This window comes from Brassica oleracea, chromosome C6 (assembly GCF_000695525.1).
Source record: "Brassica oleracea var. oleracea cultivar TO1000 chromosome C6, BOL, whole genome shotgun sequence".
NCBI classification, from domain to species: domain Eukaryota; kingdom Viridiplantae; phylum Streptophyta; class Magnoliopsida; order Brassicales; family Brassicaceae; genus Brassica; species Brassica oleracea.
This window is the reverse complement of record NC_027753.1, coordinates 34,651,811-34,674,880: the sequence shown is the minus strand read 5'-3', so window position 1 is coordinate 34,674,880 and position 23,070 is coordinate 34,651,811. Positions and strand designations below refer to the sequence as shown.

At 33.4% G+C, this 23,070-nt stretch overlaps 5 protein-coding genes across 5 annotated transcripts; 4 read left to right on the top strand and 1 right to left on the bottom strand.

Moving 5' to 3' along the window:
* The first annotated feature begins 1,534 nt into the window (after positions 1 to 1,534).
* Positions 1,535 to 2,800, top strand: LOC106298444. The gene is made up of 4 exons (XM_013734571.1): positions 1,535 to 1,670; positions 1,769 to 1,904; positions 2,095 to 2,400; positions 2,492 to 2,800. Exons 1-4 carry the CDS (start codon positions 1,579 to 1,581, stop codon positions 2,606 to 2,608), a joined length of 651 nt encoding a protein of 216 aa, XP_013590025.1. The 5' UTR covers positions 1,535 to 1,578; the 3' UTR covers positions 2,609 to 2,800.
* Positions 2,801 to 6,320: 3,520 nt separating this feature from the next.
* Positions 6,321 to 7,758, top strand: LOC106298963 (CLAVATA3/ESR (CLE)-related protein 26-like). Its single transcript, XM_013735091.1, has 2 exons — positions 6,321 to 6,775; positions 7,585 to 7,758. Exons 1-2 carry the CDS (start codon positions 6,513 to 6,515, stop codon positions 7,622 to 7,624), a joined length of 303 nt encoding a protein of 100 aa, XP_013590545.1. The 5' UTR covers positions 6,321 to 6,512; the 3' UTR covers positions 7,625 to 7,758.
* A 6,207-nt stretch (positions 7,759 to 13,965) lies between these two features.
* Positions 13,966 to 16,128, top strand: LOC106300240 (serine/threonine-protein phosphatase PP2A-5 catalytic subunit). Its single transcript, XM_013736342.1, has 5 exons — positions 13,966 to 14,427; positions 15,002 to 15,116; positions 15,215 to 15,323; positions 15,422 to 15,499; positions 15,590 to 16,128. The coding sequence occupies exons 1-5, from the start codon at positions 14,175 to 14,177 to the stop codon at positions 15,953 to 15,955; spliced, it is 921 nt and encodes a 306-aa protein (XP_013591796.1). The 5' UTR covers positions 13,966 to 14,174; the 3' UTR covers positions 15,956 to 16,128.
* Positions 16,129 to 16,135: 7 nt separating this feature from the next.
* LOC106300239 (zinc finger BED domain-containing protein RICESLEEPER 1-like) lies at positions 16,136 to 18,397 on the bottom strand. The gene is made up of 2 exons (XM_013736341.1): positions 18,251 to 18,397; positions 16,136 to 18,141 (listed from the first exon to the last, which is right to left on the bottom strand). The coding sequence occupies exon 2, from the start codon at positions 18,128 to 18,130 to the stop codon at positions 16,196 to 16,198; it is 1,935 nt and encodes a 644-aa protein (XP_013591795.1). The 5' UTR covers positions 18,131 to 18,141; positions 18,251 to 18,397; the 3' UTR covers positions 16,136 to 16,195.
* An 87-nt stretch (positions 18,398 to 18,484) lies between these two features.
* Positions 18,485 to 20,241, top strand: LOC106300241. The gene is made up of 4 exons (XM_013736343.1): positions 18,485 to 18,701; positions 18,775 to 18,978; positions 19,074 to 19,139; positions 19,985 to 20,241. The coding sequence occupies exons 1-4, from the start codon at positions 18,546 to 18,548 to the stop codon at positions 20,099 to 20,101; spliced, it is 543 nt and encodes a 180-aa protein (XP_013591797.1). The 5' UTR covers positions 18,485 to 18,545; the 3' UTR covers positions 20,102 to 20,241.
* The last annotated feature ends 2,829 nt before the right edge of the window (positions 20,242 to 23,070 follow it).

The following is a 23,070-nucleotide window of genomic DNA, read 5'->3' as shown; positions in this document are numbered from 1 at the left end:
TGTGTCTTAATTGAATCAACTAGACCCTGACCTCGCGCGCGAGTATGAATTTTCAGTTTTTAATTATTTATTTTATTAAATGATGTATTTGTAAAATTCATTCATATTATATTTATTAAATAAATATTTTTTTTTTGCATCTTAAACTATCTATTTTTTTACAAATGTGTGATATCATATAAAAAATATAAAAAAATGAGTATATAGAGTTAATTAGATAATTGTAAAAAAAGAAAACAAAAATTTCGTGTGCGATATCATATAAATAATGATCCGCCCAGTTTACAAAAATCATGATTATTTTATGTGTAATTTTTTTTTATTTTTACCATTTCCTTAAAACTATATTAAATTGTACATATTATAATTAGAATATTTTTAATATCTTTACCTTTTATTTGAAATGCAACTCAAATTTTTTTAACAATTATAACAAAATATTTAAAAAATATTTTTAGAATTTGTTTGAAAAATACGAAAATTATATTTTAATTTAAAATTATCCTAAAATATGATAAGTTTTGATGTAAACAAAAACTCAAATTATGTCAAAAATAATTATATTCAATGATTATAACAATTTAAATTGATTATTTTTAAGAAAATACATTTACAAAAATATTGTTTGAAAGAAAATTCATTTATCTTTCAAATATAAAATGAAAATATTATAATTAATTAATAAAAAATCTAAATAAAAACCATAAATTTAGCAAATGACAACTGAGTTATATTATGCTAAAAATTTCTTTCTAACAATTTATCAAATAACAAATGAGTTATGAGCAAATAATACCATATAATTTTTAAAAGCATAGCCATTCTTAAATATTTTTTGAATAAATAATTATTTTTAAATGTAATCAACTAAAAATAATATCCGTACAATTGTATGCGTCAAATTCTACTTTTATTGATGCATGATATATATTAGTGCTGCATGTTTTAGGTAACATTTTAATGATGCACATTTTTTAAAATCTCTATTATTATAATTATGCACGTAAGGATAACTCATGAGTTTTCTTGGTTGATTAAATTACATTATGTCCAAATTTATTTAAGGATATTTCATTAATATAACTGAAAAAAGACAAACAATAAAATAGGAAGTTTAAATTCATTTAAGCTTATTTCATTAATGTAACTGAAAAGACAAGTAATAAATTAGACAGTTTTATTCGTTTTAGGATATTTCATAAATGTAGCTGAAAAAGACAAAGAAAAAAATAAGGAATTTAATTAATAAAGTAAGAACATTTTCAAATGAGTACTTCTCTTTTAATAATATATTTAATAATATAGATGTTTAAAGTCTTTAATCAAACCTTGTCGAGGACAACATACAGTATGAAAGAATATTCCTATCAGTCGGTCTATCCACATTACCCACACTTAATATTGTGGATCTAGATATTATAATTAAAACTATCGGGTTTGAAATGTAAAAATCTATAAGTTGTAAGGTGAATTTATAAAAGTAGAGTAATACCGGACCATTTCTGTCAATATTCGTATTCTTTTTTTTCTTCTTTTCTTTTATTTTCTGCGAGATTTTTTCCTTGAACGACGAAGAAGATGGCTTCTCTGAGATCTCCACTGGATCTGATCATCGTCTTCGTCTACGCTGTTGCAGTCTCATCATCGTCTCTCGCCAGATCACATGAACAGTTTCGTACTTCAATTTCCTTCTTAGATCTCTCGCTTATCGATCTCTCGATCTAGAAAATGTTAATTATCACTGTTTGATTCCATCTAACCTCCACAGAGACAACGGAGACGACGAGTTTAGAAGCGGTGGGCGTAGGGTCCTTCTAGGTTTCAAAGAAACTCCGAAAGGAAGCAACGTCACCTTCGAATGCTCTCCTTCAGGTCCTTGCGTCTCCTGCAATTCCTCCGAAAAGGTTCTCTTCTCTCTCAAATTCAATCGAGAATCTGCTTTACTGTTCTCTGTTGGAATCGAATCTGTATGGTGTTTGCTTGATGCTTTGGATGGTCAATTACTCAATTCAGAATCTAGGGTTTGATTTACAAGTTAAGCTCAATACGTTGATCTTGATCCTTGCTTTGATTGATTCTTGATTTTGAATGTAGAGAAAAGAGAAGTATCGTTGCAGTGAAACGGGTTATCGAATTCCTTTTAAATGTAGAGAGGTGAGAGGAGGAGGAGGAGGAGAAGCTTCTTCACACAAGAAAGATGCGGAAGAGACTCAACAAAATGATCATCAGCCTAATGTCAGTAATGATGACGGAGAAGTTGTTGATGCATCGGTGAAACAGAGGAACCTGCGTGATGACTCTACACCAGCATTGAAAGCTAAGAAGTCTCAGTCTTACAAAACTTATAGAAGCTGTGTTCCTTCTTCAGATGAGGAGAGAGTTTCAGTTCTTGGTTTTGAGGTAACATAAAGATAAAAAAAAAACACTTCATTACTTTAGTGATTTTGGCTCTTAGTCCTGACGTAAGATCATTTGAAAAATAAATGGGCAGGCGGTTATGCTTGGACTGTTACTCGTAAGTGGATCATTTGTATACTACAGAAAGAAACAGACAGTACCGATGGCCGGAGTATCCACTGGAAGATCACAAAGCAATTCGCGGTTTTAAGGGCACCACCTTTTTCTATATATGTAGAAGCTTTCAACGTTTTTTTTTTCCATTGTTGCGAGAAACAGAGATATTTGATCTGAGTGTATAGAATTAAGCTTTTAGGGGTTTGATATAACTGGATACTACTTGTTTCTTTAAATGACTAATTGTTTATGACCCCATTGCTGAGATCAATTCCCATTTGAAAAAGATGTTATCATTAAGAACGATTACTTGGTGTTGAACCTTGGTGATGAGATGTGGTGCGATTTCTCTGAAGAGGTTTTGTGCAAGAGACAAGTAAGAAACATATGAGTTTTTGCCATCTTGATATGATAATTAAGTCGAGTTCGAGCAAACCACTTTGATTTGCACAAACTATTAGCATTATGGTATAAACCATTGTTTGTCAACACCGAGCGAACCGTTGGTAGGTTTGCTCAGGAGACGAAAACACAGAGTCACAGAGATATTGCTCGTGTGCAGGGCACTCATATAATTGGGGCTACTTTGTTTCATATATTACGAAATTGTTTATTACCCTTTTACTCTTTTATCTTAAGAAGAACGTTCACTCCATTGAAATGATGTCATCACTTATATATCTTTATTGAGCATACTTGCTTGATCTTGAACCTCTGTGAAGAGCTTACTTTGTTGCTAGGAAGGGGTTAACGCAAGAGATCAGTTGAAGCAAGTGGAGTCTGCCTCTGGTGCAATACTAGAAAATGAAGCTTCTCCTTCCCTCTATTGTTTTACTCTACCAAATATACTATTACCACTCTCTAGATTTCTAATCTTGATATGTTCTTTGTAAAAATATTGAAAATTTTGATTGAGATGTCTGCCTCCTCTTCCTCACCAGGTCTATTTTTGGCCTCGTAAACTTGGAATATGTTGCACTCTTGGAATAAATCTGTTTGGTTTTATCAACATAATACAAAAAACATGCATTACTATTCTTGACCAACCGGCAAAATCACATTCACTCGATCGTTCTTCTCGACTTAATCGTTTCAGCTACATGTTCAACTTTCTCACTCTCTGCCTACACATTGATATTCCGATGTTTTTCTCCTCCAACTCGTTTCTACTTGATTCACCTTGCATGCCCCGAGATTTAGGGGGCTGTAGGCGGTTTTTAAAAAGTTCCAGCTAAAATTTTTTTTTGGTAAATTTGGGGGCCTAAAAAAATTTTTTGGGGGCTTTTTTTCTATGTATTTTTTTCAAAAAAATTTGGGGGCTTAAGGCCAATGTTTCGTTAGGCTTTGCCCAGGACCGGCCCTGCTTGCATCACCTGCATGCTGGCCCTAAAATTTAAAACACTTGAAACAATCAATTACTTATTAGAGATAGATGATCAATGCATATATTGATTTAATTAATTCGGGGTTTAAAAGATCTATCATATAATTATTTAAAATTTAGAGACAAAAAAAGATATTTTGTCTCGCTATAATAAATTAAAGATTAGTTTTTGAGTGATTGGTTGAGATGTAACAAATGCTTTTACCTTTAGTTTTCACTTCAACCATAAAAGTTATCAATCATATTTTATTTAAAATTATAATCCAAAATAAAGAAATAATGAAGAACTCTATTTTCTAAACATTATTACTAAACTGTAGAAAAATATATTGTTGTATGAGTTTTTTTTTTATCTTTTCTTATTTAGTTTTTAAACTTACATCAAATACAGCTACACTAAAATATGCTATGGACTAAATTTTAAATCATTTTTTCTACAATTATATTTCAATCAATCATCCACATTTCTGCGTATGTTTTTTTTAACTATATACCGTGTATCTCTCGTTTATTTGTAAGTTTATAATGTTATCCAATATATAATATAGTGAAAATATGGTTCACATTTTACATTAGAAATTATATACATATTTAGTTAGCTTAGTTTTATGACGACTACATTGACTGGATTTTTTTCCCGAAAGAATGTTAAATTTATTCATAAAAAAAACCTTTTTTACATACAAAATGTGACTTTTTCCTATGACATTAGTCATAATAGCTTTGAGCTGAAATGTTTATAAAACACAGAAAAAAATTAGTGGTATGCAGTATGTAAATGTTGAATGGGCATAGACAAATATATAGGAATCCTATAGACGGGAACGGCCACCACATTACTAGTGGAGCTTGTGTACATGATAATATATTATATTTAAAATGAATATGTAAATGCCATTTTTTGTTACTTCAGCTTGAAGCTATTGAGCAACACAAAGGCATAAGATTCTCTGGGCAATTATACGGTTACTCTTTTAGGAAAGGTAAACAAATTTTGAAGTGGGATTCATGTACAATATGGTTATATTTTGAAGTGGGATTCATGTACAATATGGTTATATTTTGATTGGTGAGATCAACAATATGTATCATATGCTCTACAAAATAAATATATATACTATGGGATAAATTACGGCTGCTACATGACACTCATGACAGTAAGCTCTCATCTGTTGGAAATTTTCTTCTCTTTATCTACTCATGAACATTAGCTCCTCTTCTTCCTTTTGTAATAAGTGGCTTACCACAATATGTATTTCAAAAATTGGTATGAATCTTAATATGTAGACAAAAATATATAAATTACGGCTGCTATGTGACAGTGATATAAATATATTCCCAAGGAACAATTTTTAATCATGGGTCTAGTCAATGTTGTCATTCTCATCTTTATTTCAGCAAACTTTAATATATGCATATAATCTTATTTAAGATACATAAAGAAGGATTAAGGTGGTTAACGCATATATGTTTGGCTAACGTATAATATTGCTAACCTTTTTAGATTATTCGAAGTTTGCGGTATGTGAGCCCTTATAATGAAGTTTATGTTGGTGTCTTCAAGTTCGGAGATAAGCAACAAATATAACATATCAAGTTTTTTTTGGGTAAAACGAGTGATATATCGGGTTATATATACCAAATTATGTTTTGCTCAAAAAAATAATATATATATACCAAATTATGCTGTAACTAAAAAAAAATTATGCTGTAACTAAATACTAGATACATATATAAAAGAGATGGCGGTTAAACGGAACTAGGTAGATACTATATATAATACATTAATTATACCTATGTGCAAAATATCATGCACACACACGTATCCAATCCGTAAAATTAGATTTGTGAAATTAATGGAATATACATACACATAATGAGAGTAATTCTTAGATTTTTATAAAATATGGCTATAAATTCGGGTATGCATTGCATTGTCATGTGCTTAGCTTTACCTTTTGGATACGAAAGGGATGAAATGTACGTGAGAAAAGTACAATGTCTAATCTGAGTATATTACATAAAACAGCATGAAAATACACGACACGAAAAAAAAAACTCAAATACTAACTCGTATCGGAACCTTCTCATGCACATAAAGCAAAGGCTACTAAATATATTCCCTCCATGTCACGTTTCAGAACAGCTGTTCTAGATATCATTCTCTCTCTTTTCTCCAATTTTTTAAAAAATTTAATTCTATGAAAAGTATTGTGTTTCATTCTGGTATATTTAGATTTTTGGGACAAAAAGAGACGACATAAAAATACGGATTCATGCTTAAAGATAATATGAAAAATATATCTCACGGAAAAATATAAAGATTCATAGCCTAGATTATCTTTCTCTCTATCCTAATGTTTCGAGTAAAGTTAACCATATTAAAGAGAATAAAAACCATCGAACATATAAAGAACACCAACCATCCTAACTCATCAAAGTGATAAGACTCTATCTCTCTCATGCTTTTGTTCTCACTCTTCTTTGTTCTCTATTATAGTTTCAAATAGAAAAATCGAATAAAACCTACTAATTCGATCGATGTTAGTTTCTGTCCTTATTTCCACCAACCAACGAAGATAAGACCCAAACAAAACCCACAAGGCTAGAAACCATGCGAAATCTCCAATCCCTTCGTCTCCAGTTGTTTTCTCGTACACTATTTACGGTCGGTTTAGTCACTCTTCTAATGATCGATGCGTTTGCATTACAAAACAACAACGAAGCCGACACAACAAAAGAGACTACTACCATTATGTCGATGAAAAACTCCATTACACACGGTAAGGAGCATGAAGATGGAACAAGACATGGTGATCTTAGCTACGCTGGCAGCAAAAGAAAAGTGCCTCGTGGATCCGATCCTATACATAACAGGTTCTTTACCGATTTCTTATTTCATCTATCACTTGCAATCAACAAATCTTGCATGTCTATATGTGTTGTTCTTTTCAGCAATATATGGCATAGCAGTGATAACTCCATGCTAATATAGATAACAACGAGGAAACATCCCCGTCTGTTAATAGAGTTCCATTGATATCAATCCAAAAACAACGTATAAGTTTATCGAAGAAGATCACTCTCGTTGCCATTCTTGTTTCGTTTAATAAATCAAAAGAAATCAAGCAAGCTAATTTATTCGTGGATGTATATCTGCGCATTATATTATTATGTATAAGCACTTCTTTTTGGCCACCATATACATATACTTTTACCAAAAAAATACTTAAAAAAATAAACTCTTTGTTTCTTTTAGCTAACTCAGATTCGGCGAGACATATAACAGAGGCTCTCAAAAGGCTGTCTGCTAGCTTTATTCAGTCTATACGTTAACAATCTTGTTTTTAATTACTCATCATAAGATGTCTTCTTTTAAAAACTTTCTTTTTCCCTTTATGGAAGCTTTAGCCCTTTAAATAGTCTCCTTTTTCTTTCACCTCATATATTAGTTTTATAGAAAAAACCACTTAAGATCTCAAATAATATTTTTGGAAAACAATATATATAGTTATAGTACTTCCATGTTAATTGTATTAGCGAGTCAGTTGACGTATGTATCAATCGATCAAGGTTATATATTTGGTATCGGTTATATTAAAGTACAGAGAATAAGTAAAAGATTTAGATTAAGTAACTAAGTTATATAGTGATTTTTAAATCTTAAATCTGTATTATGTATACAGGAGAGCAGGAAAATCAAGACGGCCACCGGGAAGAGCATAAGTACAGTGAAAGCTTGGGGAAGAGAGAGAAGTATTTGTTGGCAAATAGGTCTTGTAAAATGTTGCTAGATTCTCTTTTCCTGTTCATTTGGGATCGAATCTTTTAAATATGCTCAAAATATTTGTGACCCTACACTTCTGTTTCTTTGAATGTTTTCTTTTTGTACCTAGCGAAGAAATATTATTGAGTTAGCAAGAGGAAACCCTATATAAGTATAAACATTTTATACAATTGCCAAGAAACAAAAGAAGAAGAAGAAGAAGAAGTATAGGTACATGCATGCAATCCTGTTTTCTCACATTGCACTTCTTATATTGGTTTCTTTCTATTTTCCATCTTTAAATTACATTTATGATCTTCCTTTTCTCACATTGTATGTGGGTAATTGCACTAAATGATGATGAACATTTACTAAAATAGGTTAAAGATTTATTTGAAAACATATAAAATGAGTGCTTTTTGTTTCTGCAACTGCAAGTAACATGCATGTTTATTAGAAAAAAGTGATAATGATACAATATTTTGTTCTAGATAACATGCTATTTTAGAGTTGATAAAACAAAATATTATGCAGCTTTTTAATTATAATCACACTTTTTAACCAAAAAATTAATAAGATGGAATTGTATGTGCAACGAAAAATATTGTACTTTTTTTTTTTGAACTTAGATGATTAACAGTGATTTCACGCAAGGTTTTTTTGAAGATAATATAAATAGTCCATCTCTGGTTGCTAAAAAAAATAAAAAAAATAAAAAAATAAAAAAAATATTGTACTTCAGAAGAGGTTATCCAACCATTACAAAAAAAATACGAGTCCGTTATTATTGATGTATTCTGAAAGCATATATTCTTGCAAAGAGAAAATAAAAGAGATGTCTTCAAAGATCTGATATATCAGTCTTTTATTATTCATGAATGGAATGGCATATACGTTTTTTATATAAAAAATATGAGCTTTAAAAGGAGAATGTGTGTAATGGTTCTTCTAAATAAAGGAGACCACAACACATTGCTTCTTTGTATTATGCTTTTTCCCATCTTTTATTATTTTGTTCGTTTGTGGGGTTAACTCCACCACTACTCTCTGTTTCATATCCCTTCCACCCATTTCAAAATTAATTTCACTAATCTTAACATATAAAATAACTAGTAATTAACTTGATTTATTAATTTGTTACATAACCGATCTACACAACATAAAACCAAAAACATTTTAGCATTTAATCTGTATATACCCCAATCTATCTTACGATATGACTAGTTATGAGATGTGTGCTTAATGAAATAAAACTATTGGCAAACTATCACTAATTAAGATTATTAGATAACAACTAGAAACTGAATGTCAACAAATTAAATTGGAGGTTTCAAAAGGGGGTTTTACTATTTACATTGAGGTGCAAACCTCTTATATTTATACAAGAAAATTGAGAAGTAATCTAAGTACAAAATTGCAGAGTTTGAATGTCTTTAGTTTGAATTATCAAACCCATGAATGAAACATACTTAATAGACATAATAATTAATCAACTTTTTTTGGTCTGTTATTTTTTCCCTTCTAGTCGTCGAGAATCAAAAGCGACGGAAGACTAGTCTAAAGCTGGAGCATTCAAACTATATATGACGATTGACGGCTCCTCTCGCTCTAGATAATTTAGTTAAACTCTGATAATTACCAATTAGTTGATGGACTTTTTGCAAAATTGACCTCAAACTCAAAGTCAAACACAAAACTAACATCTTTTTTTTTAGAAATTAGTTTTGTCATATTCACCCTACAAGTTGATATAATTCACGAAAATACCATCAATTTTTTTTTCTTTCGAAAATGACATTTTTACTCTCTCACCCTCATCATCTTCAAATAATTACAAGATTGTCATTGTCATCAATATCCGAAACACCATAAACAACCAATTTAAAGCTCTTAATGCTCCAAAAATCGATTTACCCTTCTTCTTTCTTCATTCTTATGAACTAAACACAACATCTCTCTCACTTTCTCTCCACATTCAGCTAAAAAAACCCAAGATTTTGATTCTACATTTTTTTATGGTTCATAGAGTCATAGAAGCTAACGATTCTGGGTGAGTCACTTTCGTTTGAGATTATGTGTGCTTGGAGAAGCCTTATGTGTGCTAATGAAGTTATTTCACCAATTTAAGGTATGAAATCGAGTTTTTTCCAGATATGTTTGTCCAGACGACTTCCCAGGTAAGTCGTCTGGTTGTAGACGACTTACCTGGAAGTCGTTTTGTCAATGCAGAGGTTATTTTTGCAATTGACTTTGAAATCTGTTTTCTGAGATGACTGAAATATAAGTCGTCTACTTTTATTTGGTTACAAAAAAAAAATCTCCAAAGAACCTAGACGACTTACATGTAAGTCGTCATAGGTTAGTTTTGCATTTGACTGGATTTTGTCGGGATTTTGACATTCATGGCGATTTATTTTTCACTCGTCTGGTGGAAAATTGAAATATCAATATTTTATTAAAACCCAACGACTTACATGTAAGTCGTCGTAGGTTAGTTTTGCCATTGAAAAAAAATGCTTAAATATTTAATTATACCCAGACAACTTACAATTCAGTCGTCCGACCGACGACTTACATGTAAGTTGATGTAGCGGAAGCTTCTAGGTTTTGTGAATACTTTTCACAGTGCTTAATCAAAAGCTCTTCAGGGTTTGTGAATACTCTTCACAGTGGTTATAAAAACCTCTTAGATTGGAAATACTCTTTCCCGTGCTATAAAGCTCGTATAAAATCTATCTCTTATTAAATCATTATCAAAACTACCGAATACAACTATAAGCCTAGAAGGCTATCTATATGAAAACACAAAAGCCATAAAACCCTAATCCTAATTAAAGTAGAAAAAATATTAAAACAATAAAAGTAATTATCCTATTAATAAATAATAATGATATTTGGAATATATCCAAATATTCTCTCCATCATTCTCTCCGGGTTGGAGAAGATTCGTCCTCGAATCTTGATCATGGTCTTTGATTCCAAAACGTTTTCCAAGAAAAACTCTTCCAAGAATCTTCAACAACATGTGTTTGCATGATTTTTGCACGGATCTGTTTGTAACTTGAATCTTCACAAATCCGTTTTTGCACAAGGAGCAGGTTACTAAGATTCTGCACAAAATCTTCATCAACACGATTACTCCCTATTTTTGCACGGATCCGATTTTCAAAGGATTCATCTTTAAAGACAAAGTCGACAACACAGACATCATCTTCGATAAAACTGTCGTCATCTTCATCATCATCCAATTGCATATCTTGAGCTCGTGCTTCTTCGATCTTCTTTAACGCTTGTTCAAACTTATTAAATACCTTGCAAATATCTTGTTCCAACTTCTTCAAAGCCTTGCTGATATCTTGTTTAAACTTGCTGATTTCTTGTTTAAACTCCTCCACGATCTCAGCTAGTTGTTGTTGTTGTAGATGCATCTGCGATCAAGATAATATAACCGTTTGGCTCTGATACCAATTGATGTAGCGGAAGCTTCTAGGTTTTGTGAATACTCTTCACATTGCTTAATCAAAAGCTCTTTAGGGTTTGTGAATACTCTTCACAGTGGTTATAAAAACCTCTTAGATTGGAAATACTCTTTCCCGTGCTATAAAGCTCGTATAAAATCTATCTCTTATTAAATCATTATCAAAACTACCGAATACAACTATAAGCCTAGAAGTCTATTTATATGAAAACACAAAAGCCATAAAACCCTAATCCTAATTAAAATAGGAAAACTATTAAAACAATAAAAGTAATTATCCTATTAATAAATAATAATGATATTTGGAATATATCCAAATATTCTCTCCATCATAAGTCGTCCAGGAGATTCTGGTCAAACCTCGTAAATCCAGGACGTCGGACGGACGACTGAATTGTAAGTCGTCTATATATAATTAAATATTGAAGTTTTATTTTTCAATTGCAAAACTAACCTATGACGACTTAATTGTAAGTCGTCGAGTTTAAATAAAATATTGATATTTCAATTATTCACCAGACGACTGAAATGTAAGTCGTCCAGGAAAGTCAAACTTCTGAAATAATCCAGTCAAATGCAAAACTAACCTATGACGACTGAAATGTAAGTCGTCTAGCTTTTTTGGAGTTTTTTTTAACCAAACAAAAGTACACGACTTATTTTTCAGTTGTCTCAGATAACACATTTCAAAGTCAATTGCAAAAATAACATCTGCGTTGACCAGACGACTTACAGTCGGAGAAGATATTGTCGGAGAAGATATGGTAGGAGAAGATGTGGTCCCAAGCGGTTACAGATCTGCAAATCGACGGGAAAAGAAGAATCAAGACTACAATTTTTAGGGTTTTCCGGCGGCTAAACGCCTTAAGACATGAGAAATAACATACCGGCAGCGGAGTTTGGCAAATGAGATTTCAGATCTGAAAAAAAAGGAAGCGGGTGGTCAGTTTAAACTACGAAAATACTCTACGGCATGAAGGAGAAACGAGATTCGTCGTAATAGGAGAGATTACCGGCGAAGAGAACGGCATAACATGATCACGGTAGGGTTTTCGTCTTATCGCCTTCGAAATCGCCTTTGGAGTGAAACGACGCTAGGGTTTCGTAAAGTTGTGAAAAAATGAAAAAAATAGTTTTTATATGTGTAGTAAATGATCTGGTTAGGTTAAAACGTACATTGGTAAAATTAAAGGTTCGGTACGATGTGGACGACTGAAATATAAGTCGTCTGGGTAAAATTATTCACCAGACGACTGAAATATAAGTCGTCTACACCCTAAACATAACCCCTAAAATTAATTATCTAATTAAACACTTCATAAAATCAAATCAAACTTGAAAAGTGTTTACTATACACAGAAATAAACACATATAAGTGAAAATTAATTTTTGAAAAAAATATTTCAGCTTTCCAAAATCTAACCTTAAGAATACATACAATACTACAACATATGTTTGCCAAACCCCTAAACCAAAGAATATCATGATTCACTACTTCCACTCATCTATCTTGAAAACAAATCAATTTTATCATATCTTAATTTATATCACTTAAAACTATTTATAATTACATGATTTTTGTTTTTCGCTCATCACAATATTTTTTACAAAATTTATAAATTATTTTTAAGATAAACTGGTACCAGACGACTTACAAAAAAGTCATCCAGACGACTTCCAACATCTCAGACGACTCAGACGACTTACTGGGGCTATATTCGTAAAAATGACTTCTGTTTTTTTGTTTGGTCACAAGGGCTCGACTGTAATTTCACAAAACTTTTAGGTTAGTTTTGCATTTGATTCAAGTTTGAATATAGATTTGGGGTTAAAATCAAGTTGTGGGTTAGTTTTGGCAAATTCTCTTTAATTCATTGTAAAGACAATAAATAAAGTGAAATAATAATTGACCCACTACAGTGTTTGGTATGACTGGGCAAAAAATCCAAACCCGAAAAAGATCCAAAAAGTAGTATCATCAAATCTGAACCAAAATTGGTTAAATATTCGAATGATTTCAAAAAAATTTGTATCTAGAGAATTAAAATCGAACATGATCCGAACCAAAATATTTCGAGTACCGAATATATCCAAATTAGATTTTTATAGTTAAATATATTAATTATTTTCAGATTTAATATCCAAAATATCCAAAAATAGAAAATATTTTGAAAATTTGTAAATACTTGAAAATATATATAAATAGTCAAAATTAAATATCTAAAACAGCTAAAAAATTAAAACACCAAAACTACTTGAAATATTTATTGATTCTCCATCGAAATATTGATGATAAACTAATTTTATGTTAAGTTTAGGTATTTTGGCATCCATTATTCAAATTTATAGTTATATATTATTTTGGTTTTATATTTTGAAAATTTTTAAAGTATATATAAATTTTAATTAAAAAATAACAATAATTTAAACCGGTTATCTGGACCCGCAAAAATCCAAACCGCACCCGAAGCAAAATTAATAAATATCTGAATATGGTCGAAATCTTTAACCCCAAAAATTTAAAATTCGAATAGACTCGAATCAAAACCCGAATGGGTTTCCAAACGCCTACCTCTAGTGTCTGCTAGTTTAGTTTGTAAGACAAAATAATATTCAAGTGAGAAGTAGTAAAACAATACCGAAAAAAAAAAGAACAAGGTCACTCTTTCAATTTAATTGGGCCGAGTATCACCTCGCCGAACGGGCTAACTTCCAAGAAAGCCATACGTAATGAGCCTAGTCGGCAAGTTCGTTACACGCCGCGCCAAAAAGCCACGTGTCAGTCTCCCACAGTGGACTTTTGACCCGGACAAAAAAAAAGAGATCAAAATTAATCAGCGACAAGAAAACAAATGCAGAGTTCCAACGAAATTGAAATTCGCATTTTTGCTATGGGGAACTGAGTGATGGTAGATAATTCGAATCCAAATACGAAGAAGACGGAGCATCCGCATCCGGATCCAATACTAACCGAATCCGGATTTTGAGTTTTTGGTCAGATCGGGGATCGGATCTGAGGGAAGGAGAAGACGATGCCGGAGACGGGAGACGTCGATCGTCAGATCGAGCAGCTGATGGAGTGTAAAGCGTTGTCCGAGGCGGAGGTGAAGACGCTGTGCGAGCAAGCGAGGGCGATTCTGGTGGAGGAGTGGAATGTTCAGCCGGTTAAGTGTCCGGTCACCGTCTGCGGCGACATCCACGGCCAGTTTTACGATCTGATTGAGCTTTTTAAGATGGGTGGTTCTTCGCCTGACACCAATTATCTCTTCATGGGCGATTACGTAGGTCAGAGTCTCTAGTTCGTTTACCGGAGAATTGTATATGCGTGGATTTGATTTTTTTTCCTGATTTGATGACTTTTGATTTTAGTTCTTATTGTGGACTTTGTGTTCACATTGTAGATTATTGTAGCTTTAATCATTTAACCAGAGGTCATTAGCTCAACTGAAAAAGATCATGGCCATTGTCTCAGAGTCCTCTGTTCGAGTGACTCTGGGGTGAAACTAATATTACATGATGTAGTTTCGGGGCTGGAGGATTAGTCTTCGGCCCCAAATCACCTGGTATTGAAAAAAAAAAAAAAAAGAAGAAGAAGATATGATTCGGTAGCACTAATTAGTCGGAAACATATTCAGCTTAGTCAATCTTATTGTCTAATCGGAAAAGGTTATAAGATTGTTGATTTTGGTAGACTTTCTGCTACATTGCATTTAGTTTTAAAAGATCTTTGCCATTGAGAAAAGCCATTCTTTTAGTAATTGGTTGTATAGATGAAGAGAAGCGACTAGTTTTTGTACTGAGAGTTGTGTGTGTATTATTTTGCCTCCTTTATCTCATAATTGTGTTGAATTTTGTGAAGATCGAGGGTATTATTCTGTGGAGACAGTGTCGCTCTTGGTAGCACTCAAAGTTCGCTATAGAGATAGGCTTACCATCTTAAGAGGGAATCACGAAAGCCGCCAAATTACTCAAGTGTACGTTTTAATAGTCTCACCTTCTATTGGAAAATAAATGCAAAGAATCATTTGTTCCTTGTAAATTCTTGTTTTTTTAAGCCTTGTTACCTTTTCAGGTATGGATTTTATGATGAGTGCTTGAGAAAATATGGAAATGCTAATGTCTGGAAACACTTCACTGACCTTTTTGATTATCTTCCTCTTACAGCTCTCATTGAGAGTCAGGTTCAAGCACCAATGAGCCTTTTAATATTACCTTAAAATCTATTATCTGCTTCCACCGTTTTTGACTTGAACTATGGAAAACTTATCTTCTTTTCTAGGTTTTCTGTTTACATGGAGGGCTCTCACCTTCTTTAGATACACTTGACAACATCCGTTCTCTAGATCGAATCCAAGAGGTGAGTTCCTAAATCCTTACGTAAAGTCAAGACCGGACCACTTTTGCTACTTTATATGTTAACGAGACAAATTTTTTTGTCTCTCTCTAGGTTCCACATGAAGGACCTATGTGTGATCTGTTATGGTCTGATCCAGATGATAGATGCGGTTGGGGGATATCTCCTCGTGGAGCAGGCTACACGTTCGGACAAGATATCGCTACTCAGTTTAACCACACCAATGGACTCAGTCTGATTTCAAGAGCACACCAACTTGTCATGGAAGGTTACAATTGGTGCCAAGAGAAGAACGTCGTGACTGTGTTTAGCGCCCCAAACTATTGCTACCGATGCGGCAACATGGCTGCGATTCTAGAGATCGACGAGAACATGGACCAGAACTTCCTTCAGTTCGATCCAGCCCCACGTCAAGTAGAACCCGAAACTACACGCAAAACTCCAGATTACTTTTTGTAAGTACCCAAAAAGAAAAAAACATCCTTAACCTTGTTCTGTAATTTCATTTCCTGTTCGTTAAACTCGTAGTTGTCTTTTTGGTTTTTAGTTAAGAATGTGTAACCTTTTAACTGATACAAAGCGTTACAATAGATTCTGGTCCATATGAATAAAGCAATTGTTGTTGAGAGCTACATATAATACACAAACAAGCTGGAGAAGCTGAGATCTAAACAAAAAAAATGATGAATCCAGAGAGATTCAAGAGCTTTCTAGTTCACTACGGATCCAATCCTGTGCACAAATCAAGGCCTGGACAGTACTCGGTCTAAGCGAGCACCAGGTTTCACTAATCCTTCTCTTTCGGGAACTCTCAAAGGGATCTTCCTCTGGTGATACATTCGACATAGGAACTGCCAACACATTACGCGCCACCATGGAGAGGATCGGGTACTTGGCTGTGTGAACTTTCCACCAGTTGAGTATGTCGAAATCTGAGTTCCGTGGGAACAGAGGCTCCTCTAGGTACTTCTCAAGATCTGATTTGGAGTCTTGACCTGGTGAAGTAGTTGTCTCGTTAATGTACTTATCAAATTCTCTGAGTCTATCTTCATGCTGATGATGATGATGATGATGATTCTCCTGCCAGTCAAGCGCTTGGTCTGATGATGCTAACAGCGATCCTACAGAATGCTCGTTGTAAAGCGCTTTGATGTACTCTGTGATATCTTCAATAAACTCTGACGCACTGGAGTCATAGAACAACGGGTAGTAATACTCCACTAGCTTCATTTTGAACCGTGGGTCTAATATGGTGGCAATGGCTAGAACCCGGTGGTTTCTATTCCAGAACTCCTCGAACCTCTTCCTCATGGTTACAGCTAAAGAACTAATGAAACCATCAGGGCTTTTGGTCCATTCGATTAACCGGAGGTGTATGTCGCATATCTCCGGAAAGTAAATGTTTGCGGTTAAGCAGCTATTGCTGCTCTTTGTGAATGTGTTTGTCACTTCGACAAAGACTCTCAAGAACCCAACAACTGTTTCTAACCTCTCCCACTCCAAATCAGAAGGACATGAGACACAAGAATCAGGATCACGTTGTTTCATGAGTGAGAACACGTTCTTTTGCTCTAACGCAATCTCCAGCATGGTACAAGTGGTGTCCCACCGCGCTGAGTCATCGATACATAGGTCCCTTTCATCGAAACTCTCCTGAATAAACTCTGAGCTTTTGACACACCGAATGCTCTCTCGAATCTTGTCTACCGTCTCAAAACAAGCTTGCAGAGACTCTTGAGCCATCTGGTTAATGACATAAACTCCACAACTCACGTCAAACAACTGACCATTACAGTAAAGAAACTTGTTCTGCGATAACCTGTCTCTGATCTTGTTAGCTACGTTTTCACCAAAGGGAGGAGTTCGATTAGACGCCATAGAAAAGAGCTTCCTGTCGATATCCCATTCCATCAAACATGTTATCACAACCTCAGCGAGCATTACATCAGTATGAGACGGATCAACCATGAAGAAGTTGAGAACTCTCTTTCTCAATTCCCATGTGTCGTCTATATAGTGAGCAGCCAAACACAAGAACTCATCAGAATCATCTGAAGCACCACCGTTCCACACATCGACGCTGATACCAATCTTCCCAGGTAACTTATCCAAGTCTTCAAAGATCTTATGCTTCTCCTTAGCGTATATCTCCATACAATCAGACTCAACTCTCTCAAACACAACAGGCTCAAACAACGGCTGTAAATTTCTAAGGAACACTCTGAACCCAACGTCTTCGACCATTGTTAACGGATAACCGTGTAAGATTATCATCCGAGCTAGATCAAACCGGCTCCTCCTCTGATCCAAACCGGAGTTTACTACAGAAGCATTATGTTCATGTTTTGTCTGGTCGACAATCGCTAACTCAAGTGGTGTTTCTACTCTCTTCTTCCCCGGCGGAGCAGCAACAACACCGTTGGAACTAGCTCTCCTCTTGCATCTAATCAAATGGTTCCTCAAATGAGAAGTCCCACTCGCGCTCGAACCGCTAAGACGTTTCTTGCAGTGCCTGCAGATTGCCACGTGTATCTCTCCTTTTCTCACCTTGTCGAAATCGTTCCACACAGCTGATTTAAGTTTACTAGATTTCACAATCACTGCGTCTGATAAGTCCATCTCATTGATTATCATCAGGTTCTCTCCTGCACAGCAAGAAAACGAAACTAATCAAACAAGGAAGCTAAAGTTTAAAGCTTTCATCTACAGTTACCTAAAAATCTAGAAAGACAAAAACTTTGAGAGGCATTTCACCTCGTCATTCAAGTCGAAAGGTTAACGGAGGTGGGTTTAACGGCGGCGGAGTCTCTCGGTGTCGGTGGTCGCGGCGGTAGGGTTTTAGCGAGAGAGCTTTTTCTCTGTTTGTTGGTTGAAAGATATTTTTGTTTTGAAATGGTCAGCAGTTTTGTCACGTTGTGTTAATTTACAAACTAGTACCTTATATTTATGTATGTTTCAAAATTAGATCTAAATTTATTTTACTATCAGTTTAGTCCATTTCTATTTACAAATCAGTTGCTGAATAGTTTAGTTTCTTCGGTGCTCGCTAATGGCTTTATCGGCTACAACCTTATCATCATCGTCGACGCTGCAACTGATCAATGTCTCACGCAGATTCGTCTCTGCAGCTCCTTTCTCTTTTGACTCTACCTTCCTCCTCCGCCGACGCGTGAAACGGCCACTCGCTTCGTACCGTGGCTCTCAGGTACTCCAATCCTCTTGTTGTAATCCGAATTGTTGATGAATTTTGAAACTTGAGTCAGTCTTTGAGCTCTTAGTCGCGTAGGAGATACGAATCGGACGATCGATTCTTCGACGGGTACGAATACGACGTCGTTCCAGACGACGAAGAGGATGATTACGAGAGGGAGAGCAGCGTGGATCTTCTGGTCAGATTCTTAACGAGTATGTTCAAGAATGTCTCCAAGCGAGCTAAAAAGGCCTCGCGTCGCGTTTTGCCAGCCGCCATGTCTCCTAGACTCGTGAGTCTTTTTGTCCTTCTCCATGAGCAGCTGAACATTGTTGTTATATGCTTCGTTTTGTGATTTGTGTAGTAACCCCTAAGGATAAATTGCAGGTGTCTTTTGCAGTAGATGGGATATTGCTATTGGGTTCACTTTCTATTACGAGAGCATTTCTTGAGGTGTTATCTTTTGCCTTCTTTGCTCACTCTGTGTTTTGTGTATGACTTAGATTTATGTATTGTCACACCCAAATTTAAAAGGGCTCAATATATATATAAGTAATATAGATCTATTCATTCACTATATATAACTCAAAAATTGGTTTCGTCGATAATTACTTGATATTGTGAAATTAGTGGTTAAAAAGCCTATAGCTTAATTAATATATAAGATTTAGCTAATCTAGTCATTACCAATTAGTTTTGAGTTGGCAGCTCATCTAATAGCGGTTTGTGTTGATTATATTTATACTGTTATCTTGGTTAGTTAATCTTTCGAATTAGAACGAGATGTTTTAAGGATTAGTGACAAATGAGAAAGACAAGGATATTAAAGACCTTTCTGTGGTGAAAATATCTTTTTTATTTTTTTTATTTTTTTTTAATTGAATGTTAAATTGAATTCAAAAGAAAAATACCTTTTTACAACTAGTGCATCATAGTTTGAGAATTGTAAAAAGATCAAAACTTATCTAAAAATTTCTCAAAACTCAATAAAATGGACTATCTAGTGTTAAACCAAATAGCCATTTCTCCTTCATACTCCTTATCTCCCTTCCTTCGAATCACTGTGAATTTGTTCCTCGCGTTCTTATCCAGCCTCTTTATTTTAACTTCTACGTTGAGCTCAAACGAACCCTATGAGTGCTTGGACTTCATGTTTATGTTCTGTGTTTTTATATAACCATCTATTTTGAACGTTGAACGTAGTACTTGGAATGCTTGTTTATGAGCGTTGTTGTAGGTGACGATAAGAAGTTTGTGAATTAGGCTGACTTCAGTTTTACTAACCATATTTCTCGCAGGTAATATGCAGTCTTGGAGGAACAGTCTTTACGGTTATTCTGTTGATCCGTTTGTTCTGGACAGGAGCTTCCTTCTTCCAGAATTACGGCAACTCTTTTGGACCAAACCCTCTATAACTCGAAACATATGTAGCTTAAGTCAGATTATGAGTTTCAGATGTTTGTTATTCATCATGTCCTTTTCACCTCTATTTGTAAAGGGAATATGGAAGATAGTTGTGTATACACATTCGCTGTGAAAGTTGTCTAATGATCAAGAGTTGGAAGACCAAACGAAAAAGATCTAAAGAGTGTTTTTTCCGTAATTCACCGATAAAACGAAGAAAGATAATCACTAAACCAACGTATTTAACTATAGGTAGTTGGGAGCGCATTAGAAAATTCTAATCGATGGTTAAGTAAATAAAACTGCAAGGTGCATTTTCAATGATAATATAACAACATCAGTTTCTTTTATTTCTTCACTTTCCGTATGACCTCAGCTAGTTGTGTTAATATTGGTAAAACGTCTTCTATACGATTACTACTATTCTAAGTTTAACGTTTCTTAGTTCGTCCTTGCAACCTAAACGTGTAGATTTCCAACACTCTGATGTAATGTGAAATAGCGTGTCCTCACTTCTCTTGGCCTTTTGCCTGATTTTGTAAAAAGACATGAGACGTCCATTTAGACCACAAAACCATTGGGCAATTTGACTCATTTGGGCCTACTCGTTAAATACAAAGTTAACACCTTTCACTTTGTGGTTAGCTGTGGCCATACGACACACACGATGAGGATAATACATAGAAGAGAACGATACCACACGCACCACAGGACCCCTCTGAGTCACTAGACTCACTATATCATAGACTTTCATTTTTCTCTGCACGCGACTTATCGCGGATTCTACACTTACACACAAAAGCTGAACGGATACTCAATGTTCAACTTATCCCAAATCTACCAATCTTTTTTGTTTGTGACCTATTTATATCATCATTATATATACATTTTTATGGAAACTCAGTACGGTAAGTAAAACCAATGTTTATGTCCAATTATATATACATTTTATGCTAACTGTATTTTTAAAATAATAATATAGTAGTGCCATCTATTTGGAAAGTAAAAAGTAGTACACTAATGACCAAGAAATTTATAACTAATACATTCCGTCAAACACTCAACTAATTAATTAATAGCTACCCTTCAAATTTTATGCTATATATTTTCGTAGCAACTTCTAAAGTACACATATTACACGGCTTTATGGGTTACACATCGGTGATATGAAGAATGAATAATATTTACGACAAAGTTACAAAAAACTGATTTATATTAGTGAAAGTAAGATTTTCTAGAGTTTTCACGTTTATTAAAAATATAATAAATGTTTACAATTTAATTTACAATTTATTTTTCAATACATTTTCCAATAACTATTTACCAATAAAATTTAATCAATTCATTTCTCAAAAATACCTTAAAAATATAGAAAATCTATTTTTGTGGAACAAGAATAAACTCTATAAAATCTTACTTTCGAAAACGGAGAGAATAATAAAGTAGCCATTAGTCATCATGTATACAGTGCATACGTAGCGAATTGTGTAGTATTCCTTCCGTTTAAGAAATATCCATATTTTAGAAAAAAAAATATTATTTCAAAACAATACATATTTTTTCTTTTTCAATGTATCATTTGATGAAAAAATGTAAATTCAAAAAAAAAAATCAATGGTGTTTATTGAATTTCTATTGGCTAAAACTTATAAAAAAATGTTATTCACAAAAGACAATGCATTCAAAATCAAATTTTAATGTGTTTATTTATTATATGTAAAAAATCTACAATATGCATATTTTTGAAACTGATAAAGTATTAAACAATAACCATGTCGACAATTTTGATTTTGGCCAATAGGGGTTTTTAGTCAATCATATTGGAAATTGTGATTTGTTAAAGCTAACTTTGATTTGAATCTGAGCATAATTTCATTTCCCAAGATATTGTTCTTTGAGACGAATCTTGACTTAATTATACAAGCTTTGATTTTATAGCACAACCCATAACATTCCGAGAAAGCATCCCTAGGTTACGGGTCCAAACTCAAAGTAAGATGTGGAACATCACAGATTTGTATGTATTTGCCCTTGGCTGCTAAATGATAGTAGTACAGTATACACTAATTAAATAGGAAAACACGAACTTTTGATTTAATTTCTCAATAGATTAAAACTATAGGCTGACATTTTGGTGCTAAAAAATTGCCAGATCAAAAACAAATAGAATCGGAAATATAAGAGAGAGAAATACAGAGATATCCATATCAATATCATACATTTAATTTGGTAGTCAATAATACCATTGAAAAGTACTCCCTCTGTTTTTTAATATCATTAATGCTGTCATAGGTTCTACCATGACGTGCAAATACAATATATATCATTTTGACCCAGTCGTGGTTCTTATGATTATGAACCGGGCAAAAGTGTGTATATACAAAATCATAACTACTTCCCATTTTTTGTTGTTGATATTTGTGTACCATATAAACTAAAATCATTATAGCCGATCATCTATCATAGATTTCCATCATATCCATAGATTTTACATCTATAGATCCTCTATATATTAACTGAGAAGCATTTAAAAAATTAGAACCTTAATTTTGTATTAACTAAAAAAAACTTTAAATCCTAGGTGACACTCTAAATGCCTTCTAAATTCCATTTCAAAAAATTCTATAGCATCTAATATAAAATATAGTTTAATCTAATGGTGTCACATTATTCCATAATTATATAACACTAGAGAACATTATATTAACCTAAAATATATGAAGTGTGTATTCTTTCCTTAAATAAAAGCTACGGAATTACCTAATATGATTTACATATATACGGAAATTAATGATTATGAATAATAAAGATTTGATAACAATTTTTGCATCCTTCTTCATTTTTGTTTAAATTTATATTATTAAAAAAACTTAAACAATCACATTAACCATATAATAAAAAAATTAGATTTTTTCTTATATGTTATATTTTGAATTTTTTAAAATGACTTTAAATTACAAAAATGAGGAAACCTTTATAT